We start from the raw sequence: 12,509 nt of genomic DNA on the forward strand, positions 1-12,509 counted from the left end.
ACTGGGGAAAAAGACACTCCCCACATTCCCCTCACACACCAGAGCCTAAGGGGGCCCAAATTGTGTTCTTCAGCCTCGGGGAGGGGTAGCAGGCGGCAGGATGGAGCACCAGCGTGGACTCCCCAATGCTGGGGAGGGAAGCCCTGAGCATTGGGGGTCAGATCTAGGCAAGTCGGGGGGCTGCATCCGGCCCGCCCGGGCCTTACGTTCCCCATCTCTGCTATATTTGATAGAAACCACCTCAAGCTAGGGGATGCTACCACACCCCCTCATTGCAGCACCTATGTCTATGCGAGTCTAGATTTGGGGTTTCCCAGGCTATGTGTCCCACAACATCTTCATGTTGCGATGTGGACACAACACAGTAATTGTCACACAGGATTCTAAGACATCATTCCCAATGGCCAGGCATTCCCAATTCCACACGATGGGAGCAAATCCAATAGCCTGCTGATTTAAGACTGAGTGAAAAGACAGGTCTGGCCGTTCGGCTAAGAGCTTCCAGTTTCACAACTCTCAGTCAGCTGAAAATCCCGGCAAAGAGTAACTCTTTGAAATAGGCATGCACCTCAATGTGGTTCCAGTGGCAGGAAGTTCCAGAGGTGCAGGGCCCACTAGACCGATGTCCTGCCTTCCCCCTGGCATCAGTGACTCCCAGGATGCCAGAGATGGAGAGGCCGAGTGTAAGATAGTCTAGGCCCAGCAATGATTAGTACACTGAACTTCAGTTAGGAGTCCACCGGCAGCCAGAGCAGAGCGCACAGAGCTCCTTGCGAGTCAGCACACAGCATCCTCACTGGCTCTAGAACCAGTCCTGCTTTGGGGCTAAGAAGAGGTCTCATCTGAGACAGGACCCAGCCTGCCCACTGTTTTCAAGGAAGATCAGAAGCCACGAGGGTCTGTGTGGGAAAACATCCGTCTTTCTTGTATCCTGCTAAGGCAATTTCAATTGCAAAACGGCTCATCTCAATAGCTGTAAACTCATTCCTGCTTTTCTTGTTGCATGGCCTCACCCTGGGATGTACACGGGTCACTTCACCGAGACAGACTGACAGGGTGGCCATTTACTGCACTGTCAGACACCCGCGGAGAGCCCATCATATGATGAGGTATAACCAATCAACCATGGCATTGTCGTGGGGGTTTTCTGTCATGTCACCTTTCTATGCCACTGCCTGTCATGCTTCATGTATTGCTCTTGCGCTGTCCCGCCTTCTCAGCACTGGTTTAACGAGTTCCCAGCAATGGCAAGAAATTCCAATTTTGCCACTTTCAGCTAAAAGCAGGACATCTGTAGAACTCCCTGGCTACTGCCCCCTGTAGCTTAACCAAGAAAATATACTCACGAGCCGTGGAATGGAAACAAACTACTTATCATGTCCCAAAGCGACAGGTTACCAGCTGCCTGACTTGAAAACTCAATGCTGATTTTAATAGCTGTGGATGATCTATGTCACGTCCAGATCATGGCAGTAGGGAAGAGCTGTCCCATGCGTGGGACACATAACAGTGTTACCCGAAGGCTCTGTCTACACGGGGAAGGCTAGGCAACAAAAGTGCTGTCGACATGCGAACGTTGCCAAAAGCGAAAACCGGTCAAACCGGTTTTTCTGACTTCCCTTGGTGACATTTCATGGCCACATTGCTAGCTCACCTGTTGGCAGATAGAGTAAAGTCATGTGGGTGAACATCCCACAGTGCAGTGTTGTGGGAAGGCAGAGCTGATCCTTGTGCTTCTTGGGATTCCTTCACAGCTCTGGGAGCTCTCTGGGCTGAGGAATAGCAAAGCATCACAACGGCCTCGCCAACCCCTCCCCCTGCAGCAGCCTCTGCCTGCCGCTGTGTTCCTAGCAGGGCAGAACAGGAGCATTCCAATGATTTGCTCTTCGTTTGTTCCCCAAACGGAGCAACTCACTCAGCTTTATTGAGAGATACTTTAGTCAGAGACTTTAATCAGATTCTTCCTGGAGCTTTGAAAAGGGAGGGCCGCATGCCTGCAGGGCAGCAGAGATCACAGAACACTGAGCACAGCCATCAGGACAGGCATTGTGGGATACTGGTGGAAGCCAGTTCTCTGGACAAAACAAACAGCAGAATCCACACTGGCTCTTTGTCCATACTAAAGGGAGGGGAAAAGACAAAATTCTCTCACAGAGCTGGACTTTTTTTTGTCACCAAAACGAGGTGTTTTTCCTGACATCGCAGTGCAAATGCTCTTTCTGCTTTGTCACCAAAAGGCAGTTTTTGGAAGCAAAACAGGCCAGTGTAGACAAGGCCCGAGGCTCTGTTGGCTACAAAGAGCACGTCAGTGCACAGTCCAGGTGGAGGCACCCAGGCCTGCCCCAGGGGAATGATTCAGAACATGTCCAGCTTCGGCAGAGGCAAAAGCAGCATGGAGGACAGAGGATGGAAACAGACTGTTCTAGCTGTGAAGCGACAGGAGGAGGACAGCACTTCGCGGACACTAACACACCACCAGCTAGCGGCACAGCACTAAAGCATGATGGCACAACGCAGAAGCTAAGGCCCGTCGCTCATTCACCTCTGACTCGCAGCCTGGGCTTTTGTGGGAAGGTGTCAGGATATGGTGGTGAGGAACAGAGCGGAAGGGCCTGTTTTCCATCACGGGAGTCTCTCCTCCCTCCAGCAGGTCTGAGTCTGGGATGGCTAAAGACACAGTCTCACAGCTCAGGGCCTCCTTGAGGGACAAAATTAGGAAGATAAACAGGGTCAGTAGGAGAACAAGGAAGGGGGGGCGCATGTCAACCGTGCGCTCTCACGCGGTCTCCAGGGTGCTCCCCGCGCCTGCCCCGTCCATATGAAAGGGGAAGGGAGAGAAAAGGAAGACAGGAAAGGGCTCAATGGCAAGAAAGTCTGGAATGTGTCACGACCTCTTGCAAAGGCATCTGTCCCGTCGCACCCAGATGCCGTAAAACCCCTTCCACTCCAGGCACTAGAGTCTCCTGCTCCGTTGCCCCAAGGACAGTATTTCCTGGAACGCCTTGCTCCCTTGCCTCTGGGGCACTTTGGCTGACTCCTCCAGATCCCTCCTGGGGTTCCCCGGATAGTGCCTGGTGGAGGAGCAGCTCAGCTGCACCCCCCCGCTGGACCCAGCCGGCTCCGCTAACTAGTATGGAAGGGTTGGCGCTCTCACCGTCCTTGCCACATGCAGCAGCTTCACTCCACGCTGTGCTGTGTCTGGGCTTTGCTCGGGGGCTCAAAGATGGCAGAGGAGTCTCCGTGGCCCCTTCCTTCCCTCGAGCCCCTCCAATGCAGCCAGAGGGGGCACTATCCACATCTAGTCTCATGGGCCGCTAGCCTGGCTTCCTCCGTATCAGAAACGACCCCTCGGCCCCAGGGGTTTCCTGTCTCCGAGGCATGCCCAGCCCAGGGCAAAGCACTGGAATGTCAGAGAAGCTGGCTGCCTTGGGGAGCCATATTCCACGCCAGATGGACACGGTAAGCCAGCTCGGGTTTCCTGGGACTCTAATGGGTGGGGTGAAAGTGTTAGCTTGCAAATTCTGACCTGGATTTAGGCAGGCACTGGCCTATTCCCGTAGGAGCAGGAATTCCATGGGGCATCTGTTCCAACCTGAGGCACCTGAGCTATAGACTGAGGCGAGAACTCAGTATGCAAATCCCCTCAGCATGGGAGGGGATTTGCCAATACACTGAACACCGTGGCACCTCTGCTCCCCTGAGGGCTTGTCCTAATAACTGCATGACCACCAGGTTATTCACCGAAATGCTTTTAAAGGCTGAGTTATACAAAACAGTGACATGGGCATATGAAAACCCCTCCCAGGACGCCTGTGACAGGTTATTTCCCAGGTATCATTCGAAAAAGTTTCAGAGCAGGGTCTCCCATCATGCAAATTCGATGGCCAATCGTGCCCCGTGTGCAGGCAAGAGAAGCAGTCCTGTGAACAACCCCCGGCTGCCATCTGTTCAGAGGCTAGTGACAGACCGTGAGCACATTCGTAAAACGTGCGGTCTGTCTGTGTTCGATTTGTGAGCAGAAAAAAGGTCTCAAAGCCGCAGGAGCATTGCAACCAATTCTCTTGTGCTTCATTTGCCTGTAGAAACTTTTATTAAGTTCTAATTTCAAAATGCGGAATCCCCAGCTACTGTCCAACCAAGTTACTTTTTCTCTGACTTGCTAGACTCAAAGTCTGAAAGATCAAAAACCAACCAAACAAACAACACCCCCCAAAAAAACTCCCAACAACCCTATTTAGTCTAACCCCTCCCCCCAGGTGATCTTATGGTAGATTTCTTTTTGAACATATGACCAAAGCAATTCTGCATTTTGCTCTTTTGAAGACACAGCTTGCCATGAGATGGGAAAAATCTCACTCCCCTCCTACCTGAATTTTGATTGCCCTATTTTTCTGGAGAGTTCATAGAGTCAAAGCACTTGGGAGCTGGGGACATATCAACACTACCCAAGGAAGTCGGCATAGTTTGTTTGCTGTGGACTTTAAAAAGGCTCAGGACCAAATTCAACCTAGGCCGGGGTGGTCAATAAACAGCCCAAGAGCTGGATGCCGCTCACGAAGGTTAGCCCCTGAAGGGTTTCCAGGCACTTGATTTACCTGTGTGCCCACAGGTAGGGCTACTTGCAGCTCCTGTTGGCTGTGGATCGCTGTTCCCAGCCACTGAGAGGTGTGGGAAGTGGTGCAGACTGGGAAACTACTTTCTGCAGCTCCCATTGGCCGGAAACGGTGATCTGCAGCCAATGGGAGCTGCAAATAGCCACACCTGCAGACACACTGGTCACTAAAGCGCCTGGCGGCCCGCCTCTAGCCACATTTGGCCTATAGGCCACTTATTGCCCACCCCTGGCCTAGGCACAAGTGTGTCTGAAGTCAGAGAGCACTGAGGTATCCTCTGCTGAATTTGAAGCAATTTGGGTACCTGAGACTGATCTGTGTAAATCCTGCCAAGAGGCCGGTGTGCTAAAACTACCAACAACCGTGAGCTGGTTTCCTGCGCCTGCATGAAAGAAATTCCTGCCATCCTCTTGGCCCATGAACTGGGATTGCCCAGGGCGGGTCTCGTGTGTTACCAGCCTGCAGCTGCGGCTCATGATAAAATGACACGCACTGCGAGGAGCGGTGTCTGTAGAACGCCACTTGGGCTGTTACTGAGCCTGCCTTCCCAGCGGACACTCCCCCGCTGCTGGTTCCTCTTAGAAAAGGATATTAAAACGCCCCTGGAACGCTGGGTGGCAAAAGGTTCATAGGAGGCCAAAGAGCCAGGCTGCCCCACATGATGGAGAGCCTCTGATTTTGGTGGAAAATCTGGAGATGGGGGATGGTAACTACTCCCAAGCCCTTAGATCCCAGGGCACCCGGGAAAAGCTGCCTTACTTTTAGCCTGCTTTGTGGCACAGCCCTATGGCTTGCGATAATGGGGGTGCTGACAGACTCTGGAACCTCTGCTGGTCAGCGGATACAGACCAGAAGCTCCTTTCCCTGCTCGGCAGAAGATGCCATGCGCCTTTCGTCAAGCATTACCAGGGCTTGATGCTTCACTCGCAGCGGGGACTCTGGCTTCAGGTCCTTCTGGCTCCCGTACGGGGCCCTGACGTCTGAGGCAGATGTGCCACTGCCAGCCCCGCTGTTGGCCGGGGTGGTCCCTCCTCTGGACATCTCCAGCTCTATCTCCGCGTCCATTTCCGCGTCCTCCTTGGCCTCCTTGTTGCTCTCCTCCAGGTGCTTCATCAGCACGGCCACCACCACGTTGACGAGGACAAACTGCGCAATGAGGACGAAGGTGACGAAGTAGACGGGGGAGATGACGGGCAGGTAGGTGAGGCAGTGCTTGTCCTCCCGGGTGCATTCCCGCAGCGTGTCCTGAGGTTCAGAGAGAGGGGGGCGGGGCTTTGAAGCAGACGGAGCTTTGCTAACGAGCGTAGAGCCACAGAGGGGACTCCAAAGCCAGCCAGCTCAGAACCGGGCAGCTACAGCAGGGGCTGGGCAAGATACGGCCCTGCCAAGCCTTTCAACCTGGCCCACGGCTCATCCCACTGGACCCACAGGCAGGGAGCAGCCCTAGCGCCCAGAGCAGCTAGTCGCTCCCCTTTACTCTCTGTGCTGGGGCGCGGGGGGAGAAGGGGGAAGCTGCATGCACTGTGAACCCCCTCCTTCACCCACACTCCCTCTCAGACCTCGTCCCCTCTCCTGCACCCCAGTCCCCCCCCCTGAGCTCCCTTCTGCACCCAGCCTCCTCCCCAGACCCTGCACCCGCTCCATGGAAAAATGCAGCCCTTGACCACTTACCAAAATTTTGGAGTGGCCCCTCCCATCAAAAATTGTTGCCCACCCCTGAGCTATTCCAGTCACTGTTGAGGAACTAGCACTCCACATGCATGGTGGAGTTTCAGCTCCTTTTCTTTTGTCCTGACACTAAGCTAAAAGGCATGAAGATGGGATGGGTGGTCAGTTTGGGGACACATCGGTTAGTCCCAGACACCGGGAGAGCTACTGGAGCCCATGGGGTAAGCGGATGCAGTGGGGTAAACAGCCTAAGGCCACAACCTCTGCCACTCGGAAGATGGAGGTCTGGCATCGTTGAGATGCACAGGGCCTGCTACAGACACTCGACTCCTTCCAGAGAGGGCAGTGGTAGGAACTCATCCGGGCTATTCCATGGGGGTGCAGTGGGCAGAGAACAGCTGCTGGGTGGAGACGCCGGCAGCCGCTCCGGCAGCGAGAGCACGTACCTTCATGATCCCATTCCAGTTGTCCCCCGTCGACACCCGGAAGAGGGTGAGGAAGGCCATGCCGAAGTTGGTGAAGGTGGCGTGCCGGCTTAGACCTTCGCAAGGATTGTCTTCGCTGCAGTCTGCAGGGGAGAGATGGGAAAGAAACACAATGAAGACAGCTGCCAAGAGGGCCAGTTTATGAGCAGAGCCAACCAACAAGACAGCAGTGGGGCCAAGTAGCTACAGCATCAGCTGGGGACTCCACAGTTCTAGTCTCAGCCCCTGCTGTGGCACCGTGGGACCATCCTTTCATTGTTCCAGGCTGTTAGGACACAGGTAGGCTTTTACAGGCAGGCTTGAGCAGCTAAGAGCAAAGAATCAATAGCCCATATATCCGTCTGAGGCCTTAGAATCATAGAACACTACAACTGGAAGGGACCTTGAGAGGTCATCAGGTCCAGTCCCCTGCCTTCACGGCAGGACTAAGCACCATCTAGACCATCCCTGATAGATGTCTATCCAACCTGCTCTTAAATATCTCCAGAGATGGAGATTCCACCACCTCCCTAGGCAATTTATTCCAGTATTTGACCACCCTGACAGCTAGGAAGTTTTCCCTAATGTCCAACCTAAACCTCCCATGCTGCAGCCCATTACTTCTTGTCCTATCCTCAGAGGCCAAGGGGAACAATTTTTCTTCCTCCTCCTTGTAACACACCTTTTAGATACTTGAAAACTGCCATCATGTCCCCTCTCAGTCTTCTCCTTTCCAAACTAAATAAGCCCAATTCTTTCCGTCTTCCCTCCTAGGTCATGTTCTCTAGGCCTTTAATCATTTTTGTTGCTCTTCTCTGGACCTTCTCAAATCTCTCCTCTTTTTTCTTGAAATGTGGTGCCCCGAATTGGACACAATCCTCCAATTGAGGCCTAATCAGCGCAGAGTAGAGTGGCAGGATGACTTCTCGTGTCTTGCTCATAACACTCCTGTTCTAACACTAAGGCTTTCGGCACATTCCAAACCCATCCAAAGCATTCACATTGACATAAGGCCCAAGCATCTGGGGCTGTGATCTATGGCCTCCAGATAAAGGGAAGAGCCAAGAAACGTAGGTTGGTAGCTTTCCGCCTGGCAAGGGCTCATTCCCCATCACTCTATTATCTGTCTGGTTCTTGGATTGTCGCTGGCTCCTGTAGAATTAATTTTTTCTAGATGTAAACCAATGAAGGTGGCGGGATATAACTGGTTAGATAATCTGTCTGTCTGGCAATGGGTGACGGGAAGGGATCACGTGTGGATTCCCTGTTGTATTCCCTCTGGCTTTGTCTACACTGCAAGTTTTTGTGGCAGAAAATATGCTAATGAGGGACTCATTAGCATCAGTCGTGCTATCATTAGCATATTTTCTGCTGATTCTTTTTGCGCAAAAAGGAAACGTCCACACAGCTTGTTTTTGCGCAAAAATCCCTTGCACAAAAACAGCTCGAATAGATTATGCAAACGAAGCATAACAAAATGCTAATCAGCACTTCATTTGCAAACTCTCTGCTGGCAAAAGCCAGCAGTGTAGACAAAGCCTCCCTCTGGGTCACCTGGTATTGGCCACTGTCGGCAGACAGGACACTGGGGTAGATGGTCCTTTGGTCTGACCTAGTGTGGCCGTTCTTATGTTCTTATCATGTTACAATATGGCTATGTCTACACTGGCGCGATCTTGCACCAGAGCTATGCAAATGAGGCTAAGCGTGGAATATCGCCGAGCCTCATTTGCATATCTAATGAGCTGCCATTTTTGCGGAAGAGGCTCTTGCGCAAGAAGGAGCTGTCTACACTGCCCCTTCTTGTGCAAAAAAACCCTCGTGTGCAATGCCGTTACACTGATTATTTTCAGGAATAGCGGCATTGCACAAGAGGGTTTTTCTTGCGCAAGAAGGGGCAGTGTAGACAGCTACTTCTTGCGCAAGAGCCTCTTCTTCAAAAATGGCGGCGCATTAGATATGCAAATGAGGCTCGGTGATATTCCACGCTTATCCTCATTTGCATAGCTCTGGCGCAAGATCGCGCCAGTGTAGACATAGCCCATGTTAGGGTTGGTTAGTTAAATTTCAGTAGAATGACTGGTTAAAGCGTACCTGAAAATATTGCTATATCTGTATTGGGGACAACCAGGAAGTGAGTGGAAAAAAAAACCAAGGGGAAAAGGAAAGGAAGCTGGGTTCATGCTGGCTGGAAGCGAACCCCAATAAACATCGAATTGTTTGCATCTCCAGACTTGGGGTATTGCTGATCTCTGTTCACATGAGGACCGGGGAAGTGGGAGGTGAGGGGGTAAGCTCTCGAACACTTGCCTCTGTTTCCCCATCAGTGCCATGGGGATAAATGAGGACAAGTGCTGTGAGAGCTACAGATTAAAGGTGCTGTCTGAGCACTAGGAATCACTATGTAGCGCTCTTGGGGGAGTAACGGCAGGAGACCCAACGGAGCCGACCTTGTCAAGGTGGGAGGGAGGGAGAAGCGTTGGGAGGTGCATTGGGAAGTACTGGTTAATAGTGCCGCAGGGGGAGGGACCTCCAAGAGGAGCCATTGTAGGGTTTCACCTGTAGGGGCTTCACCATTCCCAGACCCCGACCTCCACCAAGCCTCCTGGGACTGTACCCAACATGGAGTTTCTTTCTTTTGTTCAATTCCCTGATTTCATCATGTAGAGGACGTTGCTGCTGTTTGTATCGCCTGGACCCTGATGCTACCTGCCCCAAGGAGCAGCCTTGTAATTGGAACCTGGCTTTGTGGGGGCAGGGAGCCGACAGCCTCTGCAGGCCCCTGGGTAGGGTGGGGGCACCCAGCTCCGCACTCCTGGAAGGGGCGGGGCTTCAGGCAGAAGGGGCGGGGCCTGAGGCAGCCAGCCCTTTATACTGCCCAGAGCGCGGTGGGCCTCCCCAAACCTTCAGAATCATATGGTGCGTGCGGCAGGGAGCTCCTGTGGGGATTTAAAGGGCCCGGGGCACCAGCTGTTGCTGTGGCCTGGGGCATCTACCGTTTTTGCCCCTCCCCCGCCATCGGCAGGCCTGTGTGGCGGATCCTGGCGCTCAGAAGGGTAAGTTAACACATGCCCCCGGAGGTGGCCCGTAGCTCAGACTTGCAATGCAACCAGAGCTTCAGGGATGGCTCCGCTCTCCTCTGTCCTCATAGGCAACAGGCTCTTTTTGCTGCAGATCTTCCCAACACCCTCATCTCCCCAAGGATGGGGCTTGGTCTGTAGATCCAGCACCTCTCTCGCATGCGAGGCTGTGCGATCTAGTGGCCAGTGTGCTGGCCTAAGGCGCAGGAGACCTGGAGTTCTGCTCCTGCCGCTGCAGCTGGTGACAGAGGGTAAGTTCCTTCACCTCAGTCACTCCATCTGTACAATGGGGGATCATGATCCTGCCTGTGTAAGGTGCTAGGAGCAGGCCTGCCAACAGGGGGAGACAAAGGGGGCAGTTGCCCTAAGGCCCAGCCATTCCCAATGGCCCAGGGCTCTCAACTGAGTACCACCACAGGCAGAGCAGCAACTGGAGTCCTGGGCCCTTTAAATTGCCTCTGAGGGCTGGCTGCCCCATATTCTGCCCAAGGCCCCACCCCTTCCTGGAGCACGGAGCTGGGCCTTGCCTTCACCTTGCCATGGGGCCTGGCAAATCTGTTGCCCCCCCCGGCCAGGACTATGACTAGTAGTTCAGCTTGCAGGGCACATGTATAAAATCGTCACCATCCATTCTGCAGATTAAGGCCATGTCGACACTGAAAGATCGACTGTGGCAGCAACAATCTTCTTTTTAGAGTTTGATTTAGCGAGTCTAGCTAAGACCTGCTAAATCAAACTCAGAGGGCACCCCTGCCAGCAACTGGTACTCCTGCTTTTGTGAGAAGTAAGGGAAGCCAATGGGAGTATTGTAGGGACACTGCCACGTTCTACGTAGCTGGAGTTGCGTACCCTAAGCTGAGTGGCTGGGTCTAGTGCAGACTTGGTCTTAGTATCTTGCATTAGGTACAAACACGGCTGCCCTTCCATTCCCTCCACTTTAACAGGCAGTGCTATTTACTATGATTAAAATGGAGACATGGCAGAGGATGCGTCTACACTGCAGGGCTTAGCTCGAAATAAGCGACGCAAATTGAGCTACATCAATTGCGTAGCTGAGTTCAAAATGGCGAGCGTCTACACAGCACTTACTTTGAAACAGAGCACTAGCCCTTCGACTTCCCTTATTCCTCATACAATGAGGGTTACAGGAGTCAGAGTAAGAAGTCCTCCAGCTTGACAGTATTTTGGCTGTTATTTCGAAATAACTGCCGGCTGTGCAGGTGCAGACTACATTATTTTGGAATAGCGCTGCAGTGTGGACGTACCCAGAATGTATAAGCTAATGCTCCTATGAACCCTACTTTCCCTCTTTGCTGCTCTGGTCTATGGCTTGTCTGTCACGCTCCCCATTGTGTTCATTATCTTGTTTCATTTTTTTTAAAACAAAGCACATTTCCCATAAGGGATATTTTACTGGCACAACATGAGCAATTTTTATATTTTTTCCCTGAGATGTAATATCCTAATGAATGTAAATTGCACACACCAAACATCCCCTCGTCCATAAAATTCAGGCTCATTAAGTTTTCATTAGGACAGGCAGCAATCCTTCTCACAAGAGCCTTTCATTATTAGTCATTTCTGTCTGAAGTGCATTAAAAAAAAAACCAACAGCCACCCAGCTCTCTGAGAAGGCAGCTTGCGTTTTTGTGGCAGACACGGACCAGCCATGCTCGAGAAAAGAAAATCAAGCTGTTCTCAATAAATGTCAGGAAGTGGAAGTGGTCTGCTGGCTGGCTGGAGGCTGGTTGCAGCTGGGATCAAGCTTGTACCCAATCTGAAACCACATGCAGCAATTATTTATTGCACAGGGCTGGTATGGACCGTGCACAGAAACCCGGCATAGAGGGACAACTGCAGAGAGGGCTGCATGGGCTTTAAGGTATTCGGGTATCTTCTAAGGACAGCTGAATAAAGGCTGATGCTACCGGAGACACGTGGCACAGGAATCACCATGTTTTTAACGATGCCTACGAGAAAGCTGCAGCAAAGGCATGGAGCTTACACTGTAGACACACAGCTGCCAGGGCCGTTAAGAGAGAATAGAGCTGTAACTCACTCATCTGGCACCTCCAAAACCTGGGTTCTATTAGTGACTCTACCACATGCGTACTGTTGTATGACAAGTCATTTACCTGCCCCGCGCCTCAGTTTCTCCAGCTGTAAAATGGGAATGGGAAAAAAGTTCCTTTTGTCTGTCTTGTCAATTGAGTTTGGAAACCCTTCCAGGCAGGGACCTTCTCCATTCTGTCTGGCTGTGTCTAGACTGGCAAGTTTTTCCGCAAAAGCAGCTGCTTTACTGGTGGGCAAGGGGCGGGGGGGGAGAGGAATGCGTGTAGTCTCTAGCATTAACCTATAAGCTTTTTCTTATCGGTTAATCGACTATAAGATTACATGCCTAGACCACGATACTCCTTGCTGTCGTGAGGAGTAAAGGAAGTCAACTGGAGCATTTCTCCCATCGACTTCCTGTTGTGTGGCTGCCCCAGAATATCAATGCAAAATATGTCGACTCCAGGTATGCTATTCACGTAGCTGGAGTTGCGTCTCTTGCATTGATTTTCCCCGGCAGGGTAGACTTGGCCTTAGGTCAATGGCCCACGCTAGTGTAGACAAGGCCTCACAGGGTCCCCCTGAGCAGGGTAAGTGCATGAGGTTGGGGGAGTAAGGCGCTAAGACAGCCA

General features: G+C 52.3%; 1 protein-coding gene across 3 annotated transcripts in view; it reads right to left on the bottom strand.

Moving 5' to 3' along the window:
* The window catches only part of CACNA1H (calcium voltage-gated channel subunit alpha1 H), a 576,049-nt gene that overhangs the window by 18,479 nt on the left and 545,061 nt on the right, over positions 1–12,509 (bottom strand). For 2 of the 3 annotated variants that reach the window (XM_089769319.1, XM_075899792.2), the window contains 3 exons: positions 6,728–6,849; positions 5,520–5,858; positions 2,543–2,698 (listed from right to left, as the gene is read on the bottom strand). In XM_089769319.1, the coding sequence (XP_089625445.1) occupies positions 2,543–2,698; positions 5,520–5,858; positions 6,728–6,849 (617 nt within the window). The remainder of the gene's footprint in view (positions 1–2,542; positions 2,699–5,519; positions 5,859–6,727; positions 6,850–12,509) is intronic. The other variant, XM_089769320.1, reaches the window with a different exon arrangement.

This window comes from Pelodiscus sinensis, chromosome 15, assembly GCF_052426305.1.
Source record: "Pelodiscus sinensis isolate ZL-2025 chromosome 15, ASM5242630v1, whole genome shotgun sequence".
NCBI lineage: Eukaryota > Metazoa > Chordata > Testudines > Trionychidae > Pelodiscus > Pelodiscus sinensis.